Source organism: Anarrhichthys ocellatus, unplaced genomic scaffold (assembly GCF_004355925.1).
Source record: "Anarrhichthys ocellatus isolate YVR2014 unplaced genomic scaffold, GSC_Weel_1.0 scaffold17, whole genome shotgun sequence".
NCBI lineage: Eukaryota > Metazoa > Chordata > Actinopteri > Perciformes > Anarhichadidae > Anarrhichthys > Anarrhichthys ocellatus.
In genome coordinates this window covers 5,861,753-5,886,520 of record NW_022280047.1, presented here as the reverse complement: position 1 = coordinate 5,886,520, position 24,768 = coordinate 5,861,753, and the positions used below count along the sequence as shown (strand labels likewise).

Below are 24,768 nucleotides of genomic sequence, written 5' to 3'. Positions count from 1 at the left end.
ACATCCAAAATGTCCCCAGAACCTACCAATTATTCCATCAAAAGCTCTTTAAACTGATTTATAGGTGAAACACACATTTTATCCAGCAAAGGAATGCAAGTAGAATGGTATTTCTTTTTTTTTTTTTTTTTTTACTTCTGAATAAATAAAATTGAATAAACCCAAGGGATAGGAATGTTATATCAAATAAAGCCCTGGATCTTCCCATAGCTTTGCAAAAATGTTGTGACCATTACACCAGCATGATTAAAGTCATTTCATCCTGGCACACTTCTGGAGAAGCACGTGTGTGTGTGTATTTTTCTGTGCTCCAAAACAATTTATGTAATGCTGCTTCCCCAATAGATCCTTACCTTAATCCTCTTTGAGATAGCATAGTAAGCCCCACAGCTCATCTCCCATCACATTTTACCTTGATCCTCAACCTCTGTCAGAAATCATCACCGTAATCCACAGATTAGTCAGCAATCTCTTCATATTTTTACCGAATGTGAATTATTGAAATGGTTTTAAGATTATTAAAACGCTGTTGCGACGGTCTATAACTGCAGAGCAATTTACAAATGGGGCAGATGAGGAAGAGCGACTCGTGTGATGTAAAGGAATTGTGGTTGGTTGTTGGTGTTGTCGAGAGGGATTGTGACCATTATCTAATGATGTCTGTATTCCCCACACATGAATCGACATGCACATAAGCACACATACAGTAGGCTTTATCTCCTTGACTCCTCCACTCCGCGGACTGGAAATAAGTGCAGTCTTTTATAACCACTTTGTGTTTTCAGAAAGATAGTCACACTTGCATACACAGGAAGAGGGAGAACACGTGTACTCGGTGCATCTCGTGTGAGCCGCGATTTTGAAAGGCCTTTTCATCCAGTGATGAGCCGTGTCAGTGGATTCAGACAGCAGCAGACTGCAGAACTGCGTTGGAAATGTGTTTTTTTTTTCTGTTGCAGAATATCAGCATCAGCTATCGCATTTCCTCACTGTTATATTGACTAATCTCTCTGTAATTTTGTTACAGTGAGAAAATGTGTGTTTCTGCTTGCACGTTTTCTCAGTACAGTCATATTTGTCCAAATTTACAAAATCACCTAACCCAGACATTTATGTTGGCTTCCTCACAGGCCATTTAAGGAAACTAACAATCAAAACTCAAAAAGGGGAGCTTCTCATTACATTTAGTTGCCCTGTGTTTTGTCTCCTAACTGACGACTCAACCTGCGTTGTTCTCCTCCATCTTCATAGAATACAGGAAGTACGTAGGCCAGTGATCATAATGCAGATTTAGTTCTCTGTGGTCTGAGGTTTGAGTCTTTTTGAGACTTGGAGGTTCTTTGCCAGTGTGGTATGTAGTGGGTTGAGTGGGTGCTTGGCTCAGCAGTATGAGAGTAGGAGATAATGAAGGCGTTTGTGTAGATCCCCTCCACACCCCCTTAATTAGGAGAAACTACTCTCTCCCCTTTCATTACCCATTCAAGGGCCCTGGTAAAACCATAGGATAGTCCACCTTTCTAATTAACCCTGTTTTAATGTGTTTCTGACAGTGACATGGAAAGGGTTTTATATGTGCGGGTGTTGAAACGCTGACCCTTCACTCTTTTTTTGTAATTAATGCTTATCTGTTGACTGTTTCCACTGCCTTTCTGTGTTAGATACAACCTTGCACAGTTACCCATCTGAGCTATATCTATGTCTCCATTTCCGTTCACGTCTTTTAAAGTTTTCTCACACTATTATGTGGACTCTTGTCTCTTTTTCACTTTGTCTCTCTCACTTTGTCACTATAGCTGTCTCTCAAACCCCTGTCTTTCTTGACACAGTTCTGAGACAAAGCTTTGCATTGATGGTGACGTGACAGTGGAGAGTGTACTGCGTTGTCAAGCGGTGATGCCGCGCTGCCCTCGGCGGTCCTGGCAGTGTTGTCATGGATGAATGAACGCACTGTTTTGACACTAGGGTGTCAAATAACAAAACTCTGTTCTGTTCTGTCAAGTTTTATGAGTTGTTAGACCTTTTAAGGATGTCTTTAAGGAGCACAAAAAAACTTGTAAAGTTGTGCTCACAAGCCTGTAAGCCGGTTTGTGCATATATCATTATAATACAGCAAACATTTTAGACACGTATTTATCAAATAATTTAACACCTAAAAATAGTCCTACTTTTGGCAAGAATTGAGAGATCATTTCATACACTTAACTACTTGAGCAATTGGGACATTAAATTCCTCATTTGTGACCAAGACTGAAAAAGTTTAATAAGCCAGGGCTTTGAATAACTGCTAACAATTAATTGCTTTTCCACTTACATCACTGTTTAGTTAAGTCTTCAGCGAGTTACTAAAGGAGGTCATTGTCGGAGCAATTCATATTTTCATAATTGTGACTGTGTTGATAACAGAACATTATCACATGATGACCGTGTGGAGCGGAGAATATGTTTGTAATGATATGTGATCATAAAATTTTTTACTGCCATAACGCAGTTCTCCATTTAACACTATGTAAAATGTGTTTGGTGGTGTGAAATCAAATATGACTACATTTTTGCTGAGCCGTATTAACCACGATACTGCTTACCAACTAGAATTGTATTGAATCATCGGCTTATCACACTCTGCCAAGAAGCTCTTGGAGCTATTGATGCTTTGCTGATTTCAGAAGCGTAATTCTTTGGAAGGTAGACGGCTTTCGTCATACTTAAGTGTGATCTTGCGGAGGCCGATGTACAGCACTTAGAGGTAAGATGCTCATTTAGCTCTCTCGGGAGCCATAAAGAGAGAATATGCTGCTCGTGATGGCATCTGCATTCTTTTTTTGTCAGTCAAAACTGTAAAATCAATGCTGCAATTTGAAAAAGGTGTTTTTTTAATGGCTGAACACATTCCGGTTCATAATGTACTTTAAAAAATCACTATTATCAACTCAGTCACCAAAAAGAACGACTCTGCAGAAACCCAATTTGTAATTGATTATTCCTCCAACAGATGCAAATTATTTTTAATGTTAGGCAACTAACATTCTTACTTAAGGTTTGGTTTGGGAAAGGTCATTGTCATGATTAAAGGCCAACATTAATTGTCAAAGGCATTTAACACCCATTCATCACCCCAAACTCTGTACCTTAACCACATAAAGGACACTGAATATCCTGCATTTGCACTTCAAAGTGGACATAGATATATCTCCCAATCTGAATGTAATTGAAATAGGCTGTTTTCTACCTGTATATTTTGCTGTTTGTTTACCATGATCATACTTCACTCTACAGCCTTCAACAAAATGCAACACTAACAAACAGGGAGGTCTCCCGTGGTTCAGCTGACCCGGCTAATAAAGCAAAGCTGATTTTGTTATTGGGCGGTTTTAATAACACTGGAGAGCTGGAGAGTCAATTAAAAAGGATTAGCATGCCCCCAATCAGCTCAGAGCCTCTTCATGCTTTAATAATTATGGAGTGTCATCAGCACTCCTACACTGTACAGTGAATCAGCTTTGACATGCGCGCACACACATGCACACACCGACGCACACACACATTCATACATCCCTTTATTCTGGAGGATGAATAGTTGAGGCATCATTTATAGTCGCTTTGTTTTCATTCAGACCCTGTTAAACTATTGTGATTTTATCATGAACCCTGAATTTAATATCTGACACACTGGTGGGTGAGGTTGAAGATGATAACACAGGTTCTAATTTGTATCTCCTGAATCCTACATCGGACATGCGTTCTTTAGTTATACAATACACAACTATTAGACTATAAGACTGAAAAGAGGAAAGAGGGACACAGTGCTTCATTGATAATGTGTAAAAAGACATTTGGGGACATACCTCTTTGTCCTACTGAGTGAGAAATTATCCTGATCAAAACACTCCTTGTTTGAAACCCATAACATCCACCTCTGATTGAATTCATTTAATGCCTTTAGACACACTTTTTCCAATTCCAAAATCAAAATTATTGTTGTTCTGTAATTAATGTACAAACAACGTAAATGACTGTATGGGCAATCTTTGGATGAAGTAAACTTAAGTTAGGGACCTTTACAACAGGGACCCCAATGGAAATAAGTCATGTGACTTTCTCGTGTTATCCTTGATGTTCTTTGAATTGTGCATGGACATTGGTGTTGCAACCATGTGTCATTTTAAAATGAATTGTCAAATAAACAAAACGCAAAATAGGTATATGGTGCAACTTGCCAGGAAAGCATTCATTTCAAGACGAGTCAAGACATTACAAGTGTTTTTAGGTCATAATGTTGAAGCACTTAAATGATCTTCAGCAGTCTGTGTCCTGTGGTTTCTTTAGCATACTCTCCCATTGCTCACATTTCATCCCCACTGTTACTTTCTTCCTTATTTCTCTCTCCTCATCTCTCTCACTTTCATCTTTCTGTCCCTCCTCCTTCTCCGTCTTCTGTTGTCGCCATTAGTGATGTTAAAGTACTTAGTGAACCAGAAGGTTCAGCAGGAAATGTGGAATACATCACTCTCAAGAGAAATAAAGAAAGCAACGGAGACACTGATTCCGAGGGCTTCAACACGTTTACCGCATTGACCCGTAACCATTCAAGGGGCTGCTCTATGATTTAACCAGCTGTCAATCATTTCAACACTGGCTCACAGCAACCAGGAAAGTCATTTAGGCAACACACTGTTTTTTAAGTCTTAAGGAAGCTCCAAAGTATCTCCCAAAGGAGGCTTGCTGTGTCTGCTTAAGTTTACGCATTCAGGCATTCAAGTGGTTATTATCTTTAGTTATGATCGGTGTGGAACTACTTTTCTGCATTCAAATAAATTGATGGGAATACGAATTGGAATCCGTGAGTCTGCTAAGAAACATTAATTTTGCTTAAATAGAAAAAAGACTAAATCGATCACAATATTATGGTCAACGTTTGACAGTTGTGTGCAAAGATATTCTGACAGTTTCCATCAAGATATTTTACACAGCTCTCATGAAATCTGTATGCTGCTAAATACCGCAAGATCAAATATCGCCTTGTGACATTCAGGGCTTGCACATTAGTCGAGAACGCAAAGTACAGCAGGCTATATTCTAACAGAGGAGAAAACAGGTTTAATCTTTTAATTTCCTACCTTTCAGTTCTCCTATCACAATTAGAAAGTATTTCCCTTTTGAACTTTTCCCTGGTGATATTTGAGGTGTTGATTCTGATTCTAGCTCTTACTAGGTCAGCATCTGTTTGGGGAAACGTTTCCCCGACGTGTCTGAGCTGTTGAGTGGATTTGGATGTTTTTCGTCTTGCCTCTTCCTCTAATGATTGGAGCCCAGGGTCTCATTTCAACTTTCCATCCCCTAACTCTCACTCACCCCAAACTGTCATCTCTGTTGTTGTTGTTGTTGTTTTTTTGCCTCCCCTCAGCTAGCACTGCTTCCATCACAGTCCTCATGTATTGTCTAATTGATTTTCTATTTTCTATTTGTTTATTTGTTAATTTAGTTTCTGTTCATTCCAATTATCTGTTGTGCTTTTTTCTTGATACGAGTTCTTGGTTCTTGGTAAGCAATTCTTGGAAAGACATTATTTTTATATTTAATTTCGCAAATAAATAAATCATTGTCTGATGCCGTCCTCTTGTCTTTAAACCATCCTTCCTGGCTAGCCTTGTTTCCCTTACATAACCACATTTTTTTTAATGGTTAGTGTTCACTCAACTTTTCCATACCGTAAGTGATAATCAATGTTTATTCCCTGGGAATAAATGTATTGCTAAGCAACTGTACTCAAAGTGTTGCTTTCTGTCTGAATTTTATTTTATTGAATTGTCTGTCAGAAAATAGTTGGACGTATTGGTGCTTCAATGACGTAGTTGCGTTGCCAAGCCTCAAACTTTGCTGTCCATCACTGAAACGTCCTCTTTCATGGTTTTCCAACTTCCATGTCACTGCCCTTCTTCTCTGCCTTCTACACTTTCTGCACAACTCCTTTTCCCATTTACTCACCAACCACCCGCACCATGTCTCAAAAGTGCAGCCCATCTATCAATCCTCCAGAGTGGTAGTTCATCTCTGCACTGCCCACGTCTTTGATGCTTGAGAGATGGCTTGTGAAGGCTGGAGTTCTTGGTGGATTTTATTTTACACACTCACACACCTTATGTTTTGACAAAACGTTCAGAGGTAAAATATTACCCTCCTAATTGTCTCTTTTCTTTCCTACCCCCTCTCCCCCGCATTCCTCACATGACTTTTACTTTCCTTCTCATGTTGTCCCAAGTGTTGGGCCTAATAGATTTCCCCATGTATATCCTCCCCGTCTTCTCTCCATTCCGTTTGATCCATTCAGCACCTCTGTCCAGTTCTGCTCCCCCTCCCTCCATCTTTCTTTCCCTAATTGTGACATAGCATGGAAATTCCAAATCGCTCTGCCTCTCCCTTATACTCCCTCACCTCCTCATTACCTTTTCATTTGTCCTTTTTATTCCATTGCACTCTCTTTTCCCCCCACAGACTCCCTCTCTCGCTTCCTCTTCCTATTTGTTGATGTTGTCGGGATAGTTTTAATGGATCACCCACAGATATCTGCTCCGAGCCTGCACTCCCTGTTTCCATCCTCCTCCACCATCATCACTGCCTCCCTAACTCTCTATCTTTCTCTCGCTCCTTCACCGTTGTCGTTGAAATAGCTCTTCTCTATCCTACCCTCTCTTGAGATTTTTCCCCATCCATCTTTCGCTCTCCCTTTCTCTCTGCACTCTTGAATGTTGACATGAGAGGGTGAGTCTAGATCACTGTGAAGCATCTGCACCTGTGTTAAATCTCAGAGGTAACGCTCTGTGTGTGCGTGTGTGTGTGTGTGTGTGTGTGTGTGTGTGCGTGTGTGTGTCCATCTGTGCATGTGTGCACCCTAGAGAATCTAGTGCAAGCTTTCTGTTCAGCACATCTGTGACCTCCTTTAGTGCTGAGCAACTTCCTTGTTTTACCTCTCCTTTCCTTTCCTCTCCTCTCCTTCATTTCACCTGCTTCTATTTGTTCTCCCTTTTCTTCGTTCACCCTCTCCTTTATATAATTTATAAACGTACATTGTAAAAATGGAACCGTTCACTTTGTGGCTTTATTTAGGCTCTCAGGACATACTGTAGATACAAATTATTTTAGGTATTTTATGGGCTGAATCTTGCAAAACAAATACTTAAAAGCACAAGTCCCTGCTGAGTAAAATAATACCTGCGTATCATACGTGTGTGCCATGCATCATTCAGTTAAAGTGTACCAAGGTGCAGTGAAGTAGTAGGTTATTAATAGACCTCTGTAGGCCTGTCCCAGTCCAACTTGGTGTCCTACTGTGTCCCAGTTCTGTCTGTGTGGGACACTTTGAAGAGCTCCCTGCTCTTCCTCACACTCTGCTGCACATTGGGGATTCTTTCTATTATATACATACTTCATCCTCGATGCCCAACTACATTTCAATTCCTAGTGGTATACGAGTCTTCTAAGAACATACGTTAAGTCCTCGTTCCTCTTATGAACAGGACCTCTGAGAATTATCTGAGAGAGTTTTAATAGATTATACAGTGTAGTATATATATATCCCCCTCTCTTTTAAATTGTGCAGTACATGAGCATTCAAAAAACATATATCTGGCATATCGACATACATTTTTACAAAAAAAAAACTAGAAATAATTTGCCAAAAATACTGCATCACATAATATGGAAGTATGTTGTGTTATAATCTAGGGTAACCTTTAGGCTAACCCTGTTTGTCTGGCTTTCCTTGTACTGTAGCTCTGTTGCCTTCATGTTTTGTGTTACAGCATAGAGGCAAAATAACTAAGATAAAATGTGTCCTTAATTGATTTATAGAACACACATGCAACAAAAACTCTGAAAAGCTGAAACAGACAACTTTTAGATGTCTTTCAGAACATCAGTGTAGGATGATTGTCGACCGCGACCCAGTTATGTCCATGTAGTTAATTAGGTCTTTATGTCACTCGCCTGGATCTAGTTAATTAAGCTGTCAGAGCCTGTGAAATCCCATGTTGGCATGCCCACATAAAGGCACAGACACACTGACATACATGCACGCTCTACCCACTTCCATCCTGTATATATGCGTGCACATCTACAGTGACCTTACGTTAACCTGCACAATCTGCCCGGTCTGGCCAGTCCTGGCGTGTATTGTATTGTTGTGGGTTTGGTGGCTTTAGTAGTTCCCCACAGTAACAGTGGGCTGCAGGATTGTCCTAATCACCTCCCAAGTGTAGTAAGGATGCAGACAGAAACACCAGGACATATGGCCAATTAAGACAGGGATGATAAATGCTACAGCTATTCTGCAGTTGAATGAACATCACACTTAACATAATCAATGTAATTGATTGGCAAGGTTACTGTTCCTGACTACTGCATGGACATCGACACTGTTCTTACATACAGTATAGCATTGAAACTAATCATTTGTGGGTGCTGTATTTTAATTTATCTGTCTCTTCAGTCTGTCTTGACAGTTTATTCTATTTTCTTTTGTCCATCCGTATCTTTGATTAATATTTTCCTGTTGTTTGTCTGACTGCCTGTCTCTCAGAAGGCTTATGTCAGCATTGTTTGCTCCTGGGATATATTCCAAAATCCAGCTTTTAAGTAAGTCACAGTTCTTTGATGGCAACCCGAATGAAGACTATTTATCCCTGACTCTTCATGTTAGATGTTCCTACTTAGTTCTTAAGGTATACTTATCTAAGAGATCACGCCCCTTGGAAATACATTTGAAGTTGGGAACATGCTGCATTTAGGTCATTTTGGAGTATGTAAAACAATACAGCATTGTACATATTCTGTGTATGCTAGCAACTGCAAGGGGCTAAACTCGTTGGCCGAAATAAAAAGGAAGATTTTGTTCGTAAGGGACGACTAATAGGAAGGTGCAGATGAAGAGCGTGTTACTGTCGTAGAGGTGGGAGTGAGGTGTAGCCCTTGACGTTAAGAGGACATTTAGCCCAGAGGTTTTGTTGGAAGCAAAATATAGCCATTTGTATTTGTTAGAATGCAGGTATAGAGATGCCAAGAGAAGAGTCACAGCAGTGTGAAGGAAGCAAAAGGAGACAGACACTCACACAACACATATCTGCACTTGTTTTTCCAAATCAGTTCCGAATGTAACTGATTGTTTGCTTTGTTCTGTATAATAAGCTATATTGTGAGCACAGATGTGCTAAAAGAATGGCTCTTCCACCACATCAATCAAGTAGGACCATAAAAAAGAGTTGGTAATGCATTCTATTGTCTGATTAGGCTCTATGTAAGATAGCAGAGTTCCTATTACTGTATATACAAATAGAAATGTATCTTAATTGTCTTGAACAAACTCAATGGGATTTAGCCGCCACGTTTTCCCATTGAGGATACAGCAGTACATCAGTGTTCAGTAGCTTCCACCATAATCCTTATGGCCTGTGTTTGTATTCACGGTGACCATCATGAATGAGGTATAAAAGAAACACTTCCTGGTGCGTCATAGTTTCATTTGGTGCCTTCATAGTCTGATTTCAGTTTAAGTGCTACATTTATTTGATGCTGAGGGAGGCAATTTAAGACCAATTGTTTTCGTTTTTTCAAACAATGATGGGTACTCTCCTGTAATTGTTTGAAACCACAAAGTCCTTTTGTTCATCTCATCACAATGAGTTAATTGTTTTGTCTAATATCAACACACACACATACACACACACACACACAGTCTTCACCATATTCATGTGCTCTGTTGGATTAAATTTCTATTAGCTTTCCACGATTGAGTCTGTAGATTGTTGATTAGCCAGTAATGGCCTTTGTTACTGCACTAATGAATAGCTTGATTACTATTTTACTTAGCTACACATCAGGAGGCGGGTGATGTGTGTGTAGGTGTGTGTGAGACATGTTTTGGTATTATCCTCTGACGAACACACACAGACAGTTACAGCCAATTGTCTGGGTTTGTGTCAAGAAAGCTGATGGCAGCAGAAGAGATAGATGGATGGTGTGCTCTGCCAACACCCATCTCTCTTCCTCCCTCTCTTCTCTCGCTCTCTTTCTGTCTGTGTCTATGCCTCTCAATATGTTCTCTCCCACCTGCTCTCTGTTTCTCCAGCCTGCTGCCACTCCACTATTGTCTTTTTCTTAATTCCTGCATCCTCCTCCACGTATTTGTCTTCCTCTGGCCCTCTCTCATCTGTGATCTCTGTCTTTTTTGTTTCTTGCATGGCTGATTTAATGTCCTCCTTTTCTCCTTTGTTGTTTCTCTCTGTCCGGGGTTATTTTCTGCTGACTGGACTCACCGGGCTCTTGAGAACTAGGTTGGCATATTGCTTTGTGTGCGCGTGTGTGTATGTGTGTGTGTGGCTTTGTTAATATGTCTGTGTGAGCATACGTGCATGTGCGAGTGTTTGATAATGGAAACAAGCATGCCAATTACGGTGATGTCTCTCTAGATGCTGGTCAGAGCCAATAATAATGAGTGTGGCACATCTGGCAGTGTGCTTGTGTGTGTGTCTGAGTGTGTGTGCTGGTAGGGAGGGCATGGGGTGTGTAGGGTGTTATGATTGGCAGAAAAATGATACTTCTCCGAAGTTACAAATTAAAGTCTATGCAAACGTACGCATGGTAGTTCTCCCAGAGGCTGGCAGGCAACCTGACATGCACATCTTCCAAATGTCAACAATGCATCGCTCCAAGAAAGTCAATTGTTTTATTCAGCTCTGGTCGGGAGGCAGGTTTGAATTGGAAATGACAAAAAAAATAAATATCTTAAAAATAATTCATATAGGTATAAAAGAAACAGTCATGCAAACGTCTCAGTTACTCCCATAAACGTTCGCCAAAGGCAGCCCGTAAAAATATATTCAGCTTTAGTGTTGGACACTGAGTGTGAGGTTAACACTGCCTTATATGTGGTATATATCTATAGAACATCCACTTATAGCAAATAAAGCATGAATTATGTATTCGGTTAGACACTTAAAGAACTTGGTTACGGTTTGGGAAAAATCCTTGTTAAACATTGAAAAGTCAAATATCACCAAAATCATTATCGTTCCCAAACCAAAGTGCTTTTGTTGACTAAACCTGTCAAAGTCCTGCAGCTTTGTATATGCAGTACTAAAACACTTCCTCCATATGAAAAGAATGTTGCCTGTGGACATAATCCAGCAATTAATTATGTTTCCCTTAAAACATGCTTGGCAAAACAAATTATATCAAGGTAGTTTCTCTGAGACAGGGTAGACATTAAATTAACGAGTAAAAAGCTTTACACGTATAACTCAGATGCAATTTGTTTATGGGCACATCCTCAGGATGATTCAGACCAAGATGTGCCAAATTAATGCACAAAACTAAAACCGATTGGATTGGAGTTTTTTTCCCCATCCTTATTTCAAAAGATACAAAAACAATTGCCCTGAACAAACCCTGTGGTCAGTTGAAACAAAGATAACTTTACTCCCTTTAGCTCTTTGTCCTTATCCGTCCACTGTCTCTCTCCTCTGATGCCGGGTCTCAGATTGCCATGAAATGAAGTGGCAAAGCTTGCTTGAGTGGGTGGTGGTTGTGGAGGCTGGAGTTATTAAAACATGGATGGACACACAAAGCAAACTCAGTCCACGCCCACACATAGGTAGAGTAATCACTTCGGTAGCTCTTTAACCCACTCATCTGTGGTCTTAAAGGGATCCAGATAATTTAGCTAATCAAGGGGATGATCATATTAACACTTCAGTGATTCACAAGCACACACGCACACACACACACACACACGCACACACACACACACGCACACACACATGCAGTACAGCTTGATGTCCCCGTCTTTGATTGCAGAATCAGATTTTATTGTAACTGGTCTATATTGTGTTTCGTCACACCCTTATTGTGTATCTGTGTATTTGTGCCTGCTGCTACTTTGAAAAATTAATGTTGTGATTCAGTGGAAGATTTTATGCATAGATGCTGTATCTCTGCGCTGTTTTCAACTCCCATATGAGGCTCTTTGTAGTGGCTCTACAAAGCATGTCACATTTTAGCATTTGTCATAGATATGCTTTGCTTTGTTGTCTCACTTCTTGTTCTGTGGTCTGCCATTTGTTTTGCTTTTGCAAGATTTACACTGTGTTTCTCCCTCTGACACACTGTGACTATGATGTCCCTGCTCTCGGTAGCAGATATACGGCAAAGCTTTGCAATTCGAAACATTTTGTGCTGCTCTCAAGTGCAACAAAATGGAGTATACATCTTTATATCTTGGCCTGCTTTTATCTTGCACAGCATGCGACCGAGCCTTTGTTTCAGTGCTAAAGAAAGATGCAAATGTCAATAGATTGTGCAATATAGTACGCTTTTCTGCTGCCTTAAAATTGCACAGCAAAATATCTGACATTTGTCCTTAGCTTGCGAGTAAGACAACTTACGGAAGTATTTACATATTATAATGTATCACTCCTCCCTACAAATATATTGCAATATCCAAACGTTTGGATATTGCAATATATTTGTAGGGAGGAGTGATACATTATAATATGTAAATACTGTAAGCACATACATTATTAAGAACTGAGGAAAGACAAAGCTGCTTCTATCTAGTATTCAGGGGCACAGGGTTTGAAATATACCTGTAGGCAAATTAAGGTCTCAGTCTCTGGGTCAAGCACAAAGAAAACATGAACAAAGTGGGTGTGTAATTGATCAGACAAAGCCTTGTTTCCCTTTGAAAAGAAAGCCAAAAAAAAAGTGATGGACTCTTCCAGAACCTTTTTCAAAACCATGTTACAGTTGAAACAGAGGACAAGAGTATTGCTTCTGTTTGTGCACGTGTCAAGTGTGTCAAAGGTGTTGTGTGTGTGTGTATGCGTGATCACAGGCATGTATAATGTCATTATTTGATATCTGCAGCATGGCAATAAACAAAATGTTTATGGTGTGTGTGTGTGTGTGTGAGAGAGAGAGAGAGAGTTTGTTTCTAGCGAGACAGCCATGTGAGGGCAAGAGTTAAAATAACAAATACACATTCCCCCTGGGGTTGGCTTGATCCAATCAGCCACCTTCTGTCATTCACACACACAAACCCTTACACCAGCTGTGGGTAATGATGCGGTGGCAGTAGCAGTATAGCCGCCACATGTGGTCTCTTTGTCTGAGCCCAGCGGAGGACACATCAGTCCAACGCGCTCAACCTTCAGGCATCATCAAAAGGCCGCAGCTATTTTCAGTTCATCGTCACACGAGACCTTAGCTGCCAGTAAAGGCCTGTATTAGTTTTATTCTATTTCGCTGGGAAATGATCTGATCATACACCTCGGAGCTGAAGCTCACTACTACACAAGATAGAATGATTCATGAATTGATTGCAGATTACATAAATCCACAAGCCCTACCATGTCAGTCACGTTTGATAAAATGTTGCTAGTTGTATGTGGTCATATTTTGTTGGAAGGACTTTTAATTTATGATTTGGATTATGTAGCAATAAATTGTGTAATTGTGGCATTAGAGAAAAGTACTGTTGGTTTAATTACAATGGCAAGTAACACATATTTGCTTTTAAATGTTAGTTTTCAACACAGAAACACACACACACACACACACACACAACTATCTTGCGCTTGTTTTAGCATTGCAGTAGAATTGGCCAGAGTAAGCAATTTTTGGATTAGAAGGTCCCCCAGGTTAATTAATTGGAAGATACTGTAACTTGGTGGCCAAGTTGTGCTCATTGCTTTTGTTGACTGACAGTAGTTTATTAACAGTGTTTGGAGAATGAAGGGACTAAGAAGCAAATGGTTGAATACATAAACAGCATAGTTTTAACATGAAGTAAGTCAAGAAGGGATTAGAATAGAGATTGTGATAAGACAGTTGTAGAAGTTTAAATAGTAAATTCTGAGTAGTATTATGAGTAAAGAGGTTAGAGATTTTATGTTACTTTGTACAATGAACAAGACACTTGAGGTTAAGTGTCCATGCTCTGTTATGGTAGAACGTATTGAATCACGGCCACAGTCTTGCCTATTTTTAAATTGATATCCTTAGCAGCATAATGTGCCAGCACATCAATTTTCCAGGAACTGAGATTTCACTTTAGATCATTTTCATTTTTTTGTTAACTTATTTCATCTTTCACCCTCCAATATTCACCGAAGATACTTTATAACGGGGCTTTGATCATCGAGCGGCAAATTCATGTCAGGGGTGAGACACTACCTGATGACCGTACACAATGTTATTTTCCTCCGTGACCACAGCACAGCTTATATAACTACCTCAGGGTAGTTATATAAATATATATAAATAAAAATCCTTATTACACACATGTATTTGCTTTGGTTTGCCAGAGAGCGGAGAGACTTTTTTTTTTGCACTTGTAAAGTACGAGGATGAACTCCTCGGCTGACTGTTCCTGCTGTGTATATGTATGTATTTGTTTGTTTGTCTTTGCTTTTATTCTCCAGTATATAACCTTTACTTTGTAATGGAAACTGAAAGGTCACACAGCATTTCACTTAAGATTGAGAATTCAAGGCTACAGTGAACCCCCTGGCCAAAGAGCACACAGCTGAATCTCTAAAGATCAGAGAGAGAAGCAGGTAGAATAACAGAAAGAGAAGAATGACAGCCGAGCCGGGGTAGGCAGCAAGCCGAAGAATAACACTGAATTTCCATCTGAGATTTCCATTTCCTAATGCGAAGGGTGGAGGAAATTAAACAACGTGAATTAAACAACATGACTCGGACTTTTATCTGCTTGCTATAAAGCTTGGAGAGGCTAAATTTATGAGGGTTTGGACCAGTAAATACAGCACTCAGGAAATGTGATTAGGCTCGTAAATAGGATAGTTTCCCGCTGTCCTACCCTTCACCCAAAGCACCTTGCGAAAGCATATGTTCGGTACATTTTCCTCTTTTTCTACACTGCCACCCATGTTGTGAAGGGCCCCGTGTCTTTGCTTTTAAAACGTATGATTTCTGTAACTTGATGCATAAACAACCTCCTGTAGGCAATCATTTCATTATTTCTATCATTTTTACATCCTACCTCACAAGGGGATTTTATTTGCTTGTGAATTTTAAATGTGATTTCTAATACATAAGAATATTTTTTACAAGATGAACCATGACTAGGTCACAAGATAGGAGCCTCCTCTACGACTCCTACACATATTTATATATTTGGATTTTCAATGGTGACATCTCCTCAAAGCTTTTCTGTGTGCAACAAGTGAAAAACAAGATTACACCATCACCTATTATAAGTCCTTCCACACCATCTTTATTTGTCATCTTGACAGATCGAAAACAAGATTAAACCAAACTGGATTCTTTTTTCTTTTTTTGCTCTTACAGATGGACTATTTTAGACAAACGTCACTTTCAAAACAATTCTTTATTTATTTTTGTCTTGGGGTGGATCAGTTATGAAAACAAGATTATACCATTATTTTATAATTGACCTCAGCTGGCAAGATCTAATGATACATTATATTACAATCATTAGGCAGACGCTTTTATCCAAAGCGACTTACAATTCAGATTCCATCACATGATAAGTTGCAAAAACGTATTAATAATTGTTTATTTGATTTCATTTGTTTTTTGACTTAATGCAGGCACCTCTACAATTAGATAAAGACCATTGTGTCATTACACAATAACACAATTTACTAATCTCTTGTCAGCTACATTGTTCTGATCTTTTCGAAAACCTTTATACTGACCTCATTTCCTCCTCTCTCTGTCTCTCCCAGGTGGAGTGGTTGAAGAACGAAGAAATAATTGACCCAGCAGAGGACAGAAACTTCTACATCACCATCGACCACAACCTGATCATCAAACAGGCGCGTCTGTCTGACACAGCCAACTACACATGTGTGGCTAAGAACATAGTAGCCAAAAGACGAAGCACCACAGCCACTGTCATTGTTTACGGTACGTTTGCATGCTCCTGTCTGTGTGGGTCTTTGTTAAGTTTGCTTGAAAATATTGTCACTAAAAGTTGTAATTTTTCTCTTTTCCTGAATGCAGGTGACATTTTTGTTGTGTCTGATGTTGAGTGTTTTACTCATATGACACCATTTTAAATGCTATCTGCAGCTACCCAACAATGTGTCTGATAAGCCAAGCCAGCCCCCATCTGCCACATGAAATTAGCTCTTTGTGATTGGCCTGAAATCCCAACATCACCCTTGACCTCACCCAATTAAAATCGACCAATCACGCCTTCAGTTTTAAATTAGAACACTCAGGATTTCCAAATGTCTGCACTTTCAGCCAAGAGTCCCACTGTCAAATGAATTGTGCAGCATATGGCATGATAACAGCTGTGAAAAACAATAACAACAACTTTGAATTAGCTCACTTCTTCTATTTTCCCGGCGATGCTCTTCTCTTGCTATTTCTTACGAAAAACTGAGAAGAAAAAGCTTGTTAAGAGGAAGAAAACTCCACACATGCCGTTTCTTTTTTTCCCTGTTTTACCAAATGCCAGCCTGACATGAGAGAATAGGAAACACTTTGAGAACAATGTATAGCAGAACACTCACACACATGCACAGTGTTTCTCTAAAACCCAACACTGTGTCTATTCACTAGGAAGAGTGTTTCAATCAAAAATAACTGTGCATGTGTACGTGTTCAATACAGACAGCGAGAGATGGAGTGGTTTGACACTGATGTATCCTTACAGAAATAGATTGTTCAATCTGTGGTTCAATCTTCTCGGCTCCACAAGGGCCCGACTGACACTGTTGACAAGGTGAAATAGTAGCGGGAAAAAAACAAAAACATGAGGGGGGAAAAGCAGAGTAGCTATATAGATGGATGGGAGACAGGTGAGGACAAAGGAGAGGCAGAGGAGAAGAGAGTGGAAGACGGCAGGTGAGTGAGGAAGAAAATAGAGTAGACAAACCTAAGAAAGCAGATGACAAAAGTGATTGTACCTGATTTTACCGGTCGCTCTCTCTCTCTCTCTCTCTGATGATTCATTTCTAATTGGGCATTGGGAAAGGAGTGGGCACCATCCACTGGGCTGAGATGCAGCAGAGGGGATTTCAACCCACCTCTCTGGATGTCAACTCCCTCTCTTTGGGTGTCCTTGTGACTCATTCTAACTCTGTACCTGATTTCTCTCTGTCATGCTCGCCCTTATCTTTGTCTGCACCGTGCTGCCACATTTTTTCTCATGAAAAACAACACTAATGCAAAAATAATGACGCAACGATTGAGTCTAAATGTGACGGGATGCAGGGAAATCTTGTTGAGGTACAAAGACAACAAGAGGGAGAAAGTGGATAAAGATACACAGAGAGACAAGGAAAGAGAAAAGATGCAGGCAGATTATAAAAACGCATTATTTATTTTGGCGTTAAGGATTCAGAAAACTCATATTCAAAGAACCATGATTCCTTATAATAGTTATTTTGCCCTCTCCCTGCTCTCTCTAACAAGGGTCTAGGGTTAAACAATCTGCAAGCAGCATGACAGTGTATGTGTCTTTTACCATGTGTAGGTTCTACAACTGCGTGGGTAGGCATACGTGTGTCAGTGTGCCCTTCTCTGTGTGTATTAGTGAGTATGACCAGCGGAAAAACATTGTGCAGCAACAGGTTGCTCAAGATTTTGTGTGTGTGTGTGTGTGTGTGTGTGTGTGTGGTTTCGTTGTGCAGGAAAATCCAGCTGTTCTCTCTAGACTTCAACAACCCAGCCCCCTGGCATGTGTAAAACACACACTGAAGCCCATGGAGACAAATAGTTCAATTAAAATGAACAATGCATTCAAATCACAGATTCATCCATTGAGGATGATGCCTCTTTGATTCAATAGGATTATAATGCTCTCTGTGCCCATTTGATTGTTTCATCACAGACCTAATTTGTATAAATATCACATACGTTGAGGCTTTTCTGTTGGTATGTCTGCTACAATTCCATCAAGCCTACTTTATTCATTCCTCAAGGGGCAATTTGAGGCAGGCTTTGCAAACACAAATACACAGACTTAATGACAGCGGTCAAGCCACAGCTGGCCAACAATATCCAACACCACAGAGGCACATTATTTATGTCAAAAAGTGTCAAAGGGTTAATTGCGTTCATCAATCCACACACATGTCTTGTACTGCGTCTGTATGGTTAATGGCCTCTGGAGTAAAACCAAACTTACTATTTGTTTGACATACAGGCAATCTAAAACACATTACTGATGGTATTAGCTTAAAGTATTCGAAGAGGACATGTGTGGGGTCATTGATGATTGTGTTGTGCAAGGGATCTTTGTGGTTTGCCAATACTTTTTGAGGTGAAAGTAACAACTCCTTGATTGGCCAGCGTAATAGATTGCTGTTTTTGTTGGAATGGCTTATTAATGCATGTGTGGATTACTGTATTGATTAAGTTACTGATCTCGGTTGCCACAGTGAACGGTGGTTGGTCAACATGGACGGAGTGGTCGGTGTGTAACAGTCGCTGTGGACGGGGTTTCCAGAAACGAACCCGCAGCTGCACTAACCCCGCCCCTCTCAACGGAGGACTGCCGTGTGATGGACAGGCCATTCAGAAACTGCCCTGTACCACACTGTGCACTGGTGAGTGAATTATAGTCTGATTCTATCCATATTCATGCAGATTGGGCCAATGGATTGTATCCCTTTCTTCTTTGTGCTGTTTTAATATGTGGCCTAAACTTTCATGTGTTCTGTCCTGAACTCAGCTTCTGCTGCATTCCACCCCTTTTCTTTTTTGTACTTTTTTCCGCCCAATATTTCTCTTTGTAAATGCTCCTTGTCTTTTTGTTTTGTTTCTCAATCTTTTTGCTTCTTTCCCAATCCTTTTCCTCCAGTGGACGGCGTGTGGACAGAGTGGAGTAAGTGGTCAGCCTGTGGGACAGAGTGCACTCAGTGGAGGAGGAGGGATTGCAACAACCCAGCACCTAAAAACGGAGGAAAGGACTGCGATGGGCTGGTGCTCCAGTCTCAGAACTGTACCAACGGACTCTGCATGCAAAGTAAGTTGACTACAATGAATCTTCCAGAGGACAAGCATCGATGTATCTCTTCTAAATGTATTGAAGTTGTGTCATGTATAGTACCTAACCATGAAAGATGAGTACGCCAATTCGAACAAATGTCTTGCAGTGACTGCTTCAGATGGGAATTGACTTGAAAGTGAATTGACCCCGGATTAGGCAGGCCGATGGAGTAGAAATGCATGGTCAGATATTTAGCTGAAGAACAGGAGTGGGTGGAATGTAACTTGACAAATTATGGGTTCGTTTACAGCACTGATCCATAACGAGAAATCCATCACTAAATATAGTATCAATGAAATTAACCCTGAAAGGGAATGTACTTGGCTAAGCTGATATCTAAAGTATTCGTACTCTTCTTACAGATATTGCTCCTGAATATGTTAGAAAATCAGTATTGATTTTAAAATCCTGTGTCTCGGAGTGCCTTGCGCATGTCATATAACCACAACGTCCGGGGTTTTATTCTCCGTCAAATTAACACAATTTGTTTTTATATGTCTCTTTCCACCGCTCGTCTTCTTCATCCGTCTTCTCATCTCACTCTCTAGTCCTCCAGCAACCACTGCCATTCTTTCCATTACATCTCCTATCCTCACTGCCATCTTTCTTGCCTCATCCACTCTGACCCTCTGGTTTTATGCCTTTCTCCAGGAGCCTACCTGCTCCCCTTTCTCCTTTTTTATAGTGATTTGTTCTCGCTCTGCTTTACACATGTACTTTATTCTTCTGTGCACTGTAGATGATGTATAGGTTTGGTCTTTGATGGTCATCATAATTAACCTTAGTTTCACCACTTTCTTGTACATTACTCAAGGTAAAAACACTTGTTTTATAAGGAAAGTAATGGTAGATATTTAGCCCACTGCATAGGTTGTGGGACTTTTTTTTACTCACTTCTCTTTCTTGGTATAAAGTTACTGCATCTCACGACAGAACACCAGAGTTAAAGTTTTGCCTGCATTTAAGGTTTTTCAGCCTAACTTTATTGACACAGACCAGCTACTATTGGTGGTGAGGGCAAAAAGATAGGAGACCGCCGATCGTTTGAATGCCGTCTTGCTGCTCACTCGACGTGCGCAATGTTCAAACTCAGTGAAACATAGAAGAGGAAAGGAGAGAAACTAATGTGACATTAAAGACTCCTCAAAATGAGCTGAAATATAACGCAGAAACACTGACGTTTATTGTTGAACTGTACAATACAATTCATTTTTATAAAAAAGTACAATTATAATAATGAAAAACAATATATATAGTTGACAAATATATTGTAGTGGAATTGGAATATCGGAATCGGCATCGGCCACAAAAATCCCATATTGGTTGCGCTGTAATAGATATTTATGTGGAACAATCATCCAAAATCCCCCACATTTAGTGATTTCTGACACCAGAAAAAAAAAAGAAAAGTGTGGTTAATTTCAAAACCACATGGAAAATGTGGGCTGAGTCATAATGGCACAAACATAGCAGCAGCAGTTTTTCCAGGGTGGAGGCAATTTTATTTGTTGACTTTTAGGAATAGTGCTTGTTACTCCCTGTTCTCAGAGTAATTGGCAGACAAGCATCTGACATGGAGAAAGGGGGAGAGAGAGAGAGGGGGGGGGGGGGAGAGAGAGGCCTGTCAGGGTGAAGAGAAGGGAGAAAAGGTAAAAACAGAAACAAGTTTGAAGCAAGTGCACATACACACTTGTGCTTGTAATTATGCCACCAATTCTTATTGGTCTTTCCTTTCACACAACATGGCAGCCATATACTGCAGAGACTCGGATCATGTCTGCATTCGTCTTAAGATGTTTCATAAAAAATGAATAATTTAAGGACCTGCCTAGAAAAAAATGAATCTTTCTGCAGCCTAAAAATTATTAATAGAAGTATAGCTGTCTACCATGTAAATTGGCTGAGGCAGTCCCATGGTCCTATTGATAGACATTCTTGGGTTGCCATCACTCTGCGGAGAATATATCTGCTGGCGCGAGCAAACTTGCTGCAAGGAGAAAGCCATGCTTTGAACGCAAATTTTTAGCAGTGCTCTTCTGCTCGCGCAACTTTCACCTGCTTGCTCGCTGGGTGGGCTCTCTTTTCGACAGTAAGTGGGCGGACCCAGTCACCATTGTATCACTAAATTAAATTGGTTACAATCCTCGTCTTTGGATATATTACTCCACTCTCGGAGATAAATATTGTACTTTTTACTCAACTACATTTCTCTGACTCATTTTCTTCAGATGACAGTTTTTCATCCATACAGCGACACTACAGACATGCGATGATCTTATATAATATGCAGTCCAGAGCGTGGAATTTAAAGCTGTCAATGAGCTGCCATCAGGCTGTCATCTGTCTGTGCTCTCTCGGCAGCTCAGTGGATGTGACGTATCTTCCGCTGCACAGAGGATTGTGGGTCAGAATAACCAGAAAAGATGGCTGGTTTGCATGGTTCAAAATGCAACCGGATGCAGTAGGACGTCCTGGTATTTTTGACATACTGCATTTGACATACTATGTACTGGGACATACTTAATCTTGTTCTGGCATACTAAATAGTATGGTAGTATAATTTGCCTGGGTCCACACCTTTAAATCTGCCCACTGCTGCGAGTTGACTGATTGGTCTGGCATCACGACATTAAGATGCTGTTTCTCGGATGAAAAAGCAATTGATCCAAGGAGCGCCACAGGGGGGGGACTAACGCCGTTGTCAAGCTGTAGCCAAGTGTTGTCAGGTGTTAAGCTGTGCTCCGCAACTAAGGAGGAGTAATACCAACATGGGCATCATAGACACGATAGATGCTGCTATTTAGGTTGTTCTAAGTCGATTAAAAGTGTTTTTACTTTGCTAAGCTCCACTCTTAAAACCGCGGCAACACAAGGGTGTTGGCATGGCTACAGGCGTCAGTGTCAGATGAAGGCAGATGCGTTGGTCTCTTGTGATTTGATTAGGAAAAGTACAACCCTTCCCCCACGAAAATCGGTTACAATGGAGACAATGTCAGACTGATTGGAATCAAATTATGTAATCCGTCAAAAAGCTTTGCCCGTAGGCGCATTATTGACAGAGGTTACTGTATATGCAGAGCCCTGCCCACAACTTACGCAGTGTATTATATACTGTCTCTGCTCCATCAGAAGGATTCCCTGAGGCCTGTGAGGTATGGCCACAGAATCTGGGATAAAACCTAGAGAGGTATAGATTTAGGCTCATTTCCCCTGATTGATTTTCTGTCTTTAAAATGACTCCACAGACGTGGTTTTATGTCAGCACTAATGTTTCAGCTGTTTCCTGTAGCATTTACGGAAATCCATGAAGTGTGTGTGTGTGTGTGTGTGTGTGTATGGTTGTTGGTGGGGGTTTCTGTGTGTACAGCATTTTATAGGTAGAGTATATTTGAAAGGCTTGAAGTGATTCTTGTACCATTCTTCCATTTGGTTTTTGAATGATGGGTCTTTTAAAATGCTATCTTTACACAGACAGAAAATGGTTCATTGCTGGTATCCAATAGGGCAGTTACGTTTGCATTGTTTCACATCAGTAAAGCACCAAAAATATTTCCTCATTAAATGTAGAGAACGTTTGAAATGAAAGTGATGTTGGAACAAATCCAGATATAAACTACAATTTGTGTTTGTTTCAGTTAAATACGTTTCTCACATTTTAAAATACAGATCTTCACACTCAATTTACAGTTGTTAGGTGCTGGTTTTAAAAGTTGTAACTTTTAGGGTTTCAGGTTTGTGAATGAACTGATAATGTCAATGAAGAGGGGGGAGTTAATGTTTTAGATAGCACTCTGTAATTGACTTTGTGCTCAAAAAGCACTTCACTCTACTCTCACTCTATTTTTCTCTTTCTCCACCAACACCTCCCGCCTCTCTATTAATCTCCTCCACCGTCTCTCGCTGCCCTTTTTCTGAAGTTGTCCTGTTAAATCCTGAGAGGTAGAAATCCATTTGACCTCACTTCTGCCCTGCATGGAGTGCCTCCTCTCTTTTTGTGTTTGTGTTTATCAGTGTGAGTCTGTGTGTAAATATATATATATAGATATATATATATGTGTGTGTGTGTGTGTGTGTGTGTCTTCTTGTGACAGAATTTGTAGGTCTTTCACGTGTTTTTTTTTAGAGTTTGTTTTGTATCTTTTGGCCTGTTGACATTTTTCTGACACATTGATCAGGATTCCTGGAACAGATTCAGTCAGAGCTCCACTGTGTCATCCTTGAGAGCATGACATTTCACTCACTACCTACTCTGTATGTGTGTGTGTGTGTGTGTGTGTGTGTGTACACACATTTGTGTGAGTGTGAGTGTGTCTACATACCTCCAGAGCAAAGAAAACATGCTGTGTTCTTTAAAACCACACGTAATCACCAGAGACACTAGCTGTTATGTAACTTTAGTGTTGGGAGAGAACACTGGATCGTGTTTGTTGCATTATACAAATAGCGATCATCGTGTCAGCAGGTACTGCAGAGCATCTTCTCATTTCTTCTCATTGAGGATTCCAATCGCTTCACTTTCTGGTGTTTCCTGAGCTACTTGCTAGTCGTTTTCTGCTTTTTTTTCCTTTTCTTAAATGTGTTGTCCTCATCTCGTCTGTCTTATCGCATTTGTCACGCTTCTGTTGGCTCTTACTAAATCATGTACGATTCATTTTCCTGCCATCATGTTCTCGGATTTGTTTAAAACAATTGTTATAATTGGAACAAGAAAAGTTCCTGTCATGGCATGTTGCTCCTACTGTCATCACTTATTCAGACATTAATCAGCATGACATTTGTTAGATACAGTCGCATAAATGCAGTCATTTGCTAAGTCATATAAGACGATAATAAGAAATCTGTTAAAACAGTGCTGAAATATGCAAATTCAGGCCCAGGGCAACGTAGCCAAGCTCACCTACATAGCAAAAAAGAAACACCTCATCATGCCTGTCAGCTGTGCACGTGTGCTACTGTATGTTAATATGTTTCACCCCACTTGACATTGTCAGTTTTTCTTGCCCTTTGTTGATGATCAGTGTGTCTTCCAGCTGGTCTGACAAGAAGCTTTTAAGCGCACCATGTTGCTGTGTTTGCCTTTATCAATTATACACCAGCACTTAAATTATACATCCGTACTTCAGCAGTTCACCTGTGTTATAGACCTTCTGTCTGACTTGGTGGACCGCTCAGCATGACACAGCAGTAACCGTCAATTTATCCTTTTTCTTAAATTATTAATGGGGGTTTTTTGTTTGTTTTTTTACCTTTTGATATTAATTTGTGAACTAAGGCACCTAAACGTAATGTAGGAGAGCAGAAAAGTAGAAAGACACAAAGGAAGAAACAAACGTTGCATGTTGAGGAGTTTTTGTGTCCATGTCCTGCCATGTTTGTCCCATTTTATTTGACTTATTTGTTTGATTTTGATTGTTGTGTTCCTCTCCCTTCCTCCATCCATTCCATCCCCTTTTTTCTCGTCCCAAGGTTCATTGTTTCAGATGTCAACTGAGACCAAAGCAAAGAGTGATTTGGGAATCCCATGTAAGTTGATGTTTTATGTTTTATCATCATCCATTTTCTTTTTGTCTTTCTAATTTTAGTCTTTCTTTCTTAGATTGAGCATTGGCCTTTGGTTCATACATTTAGTTTTGTTCCACGTCATTTTGAGTTACTTGATGAGAGTTCTTCTCTTGTCTTATGATCTGTTTCCTTTATGCCGTCTTTTTGCTGTGCCGATCAAACAAAAG

General features: G+C 40.1%; 1 protein-coding gene across 2 annotated transcripts in view; it reads left to right on the top strand.

Moving 5' to 3' along the window:
• Nucleotides 1-24,768, top strand: part of LOC116388399 (netrin receptor UNC5C-like) — a 171,047-nt gene that overhangs the window by 116,267 nt on the left and 30,012 nt on the right. Inside the window, exons 5-8 of one of the 2 annotated variants that reach the window (XM_031856203.1) lie at nt 15,762-15,942; nt 18,429-18,596; nt 18,851-19,015; nt 24,506-24,562. In XM_031856203.1, the coding sequence (XP_031712063.1) occupies nt 15,762-15,942; nt 18,429-18,596; nt 18,851-19,015; nt 24,506-24,562 (571 nt within the window). The remainder of the gene's footprint in view (nt 1-15,761; nt 15,943-18,428; nt 18,597-18,850; nt 19,016-24,505; nt 24,563-24,768) is intronic. The other variant, XM_031856204.1, reaches the window with a different exon arrangement.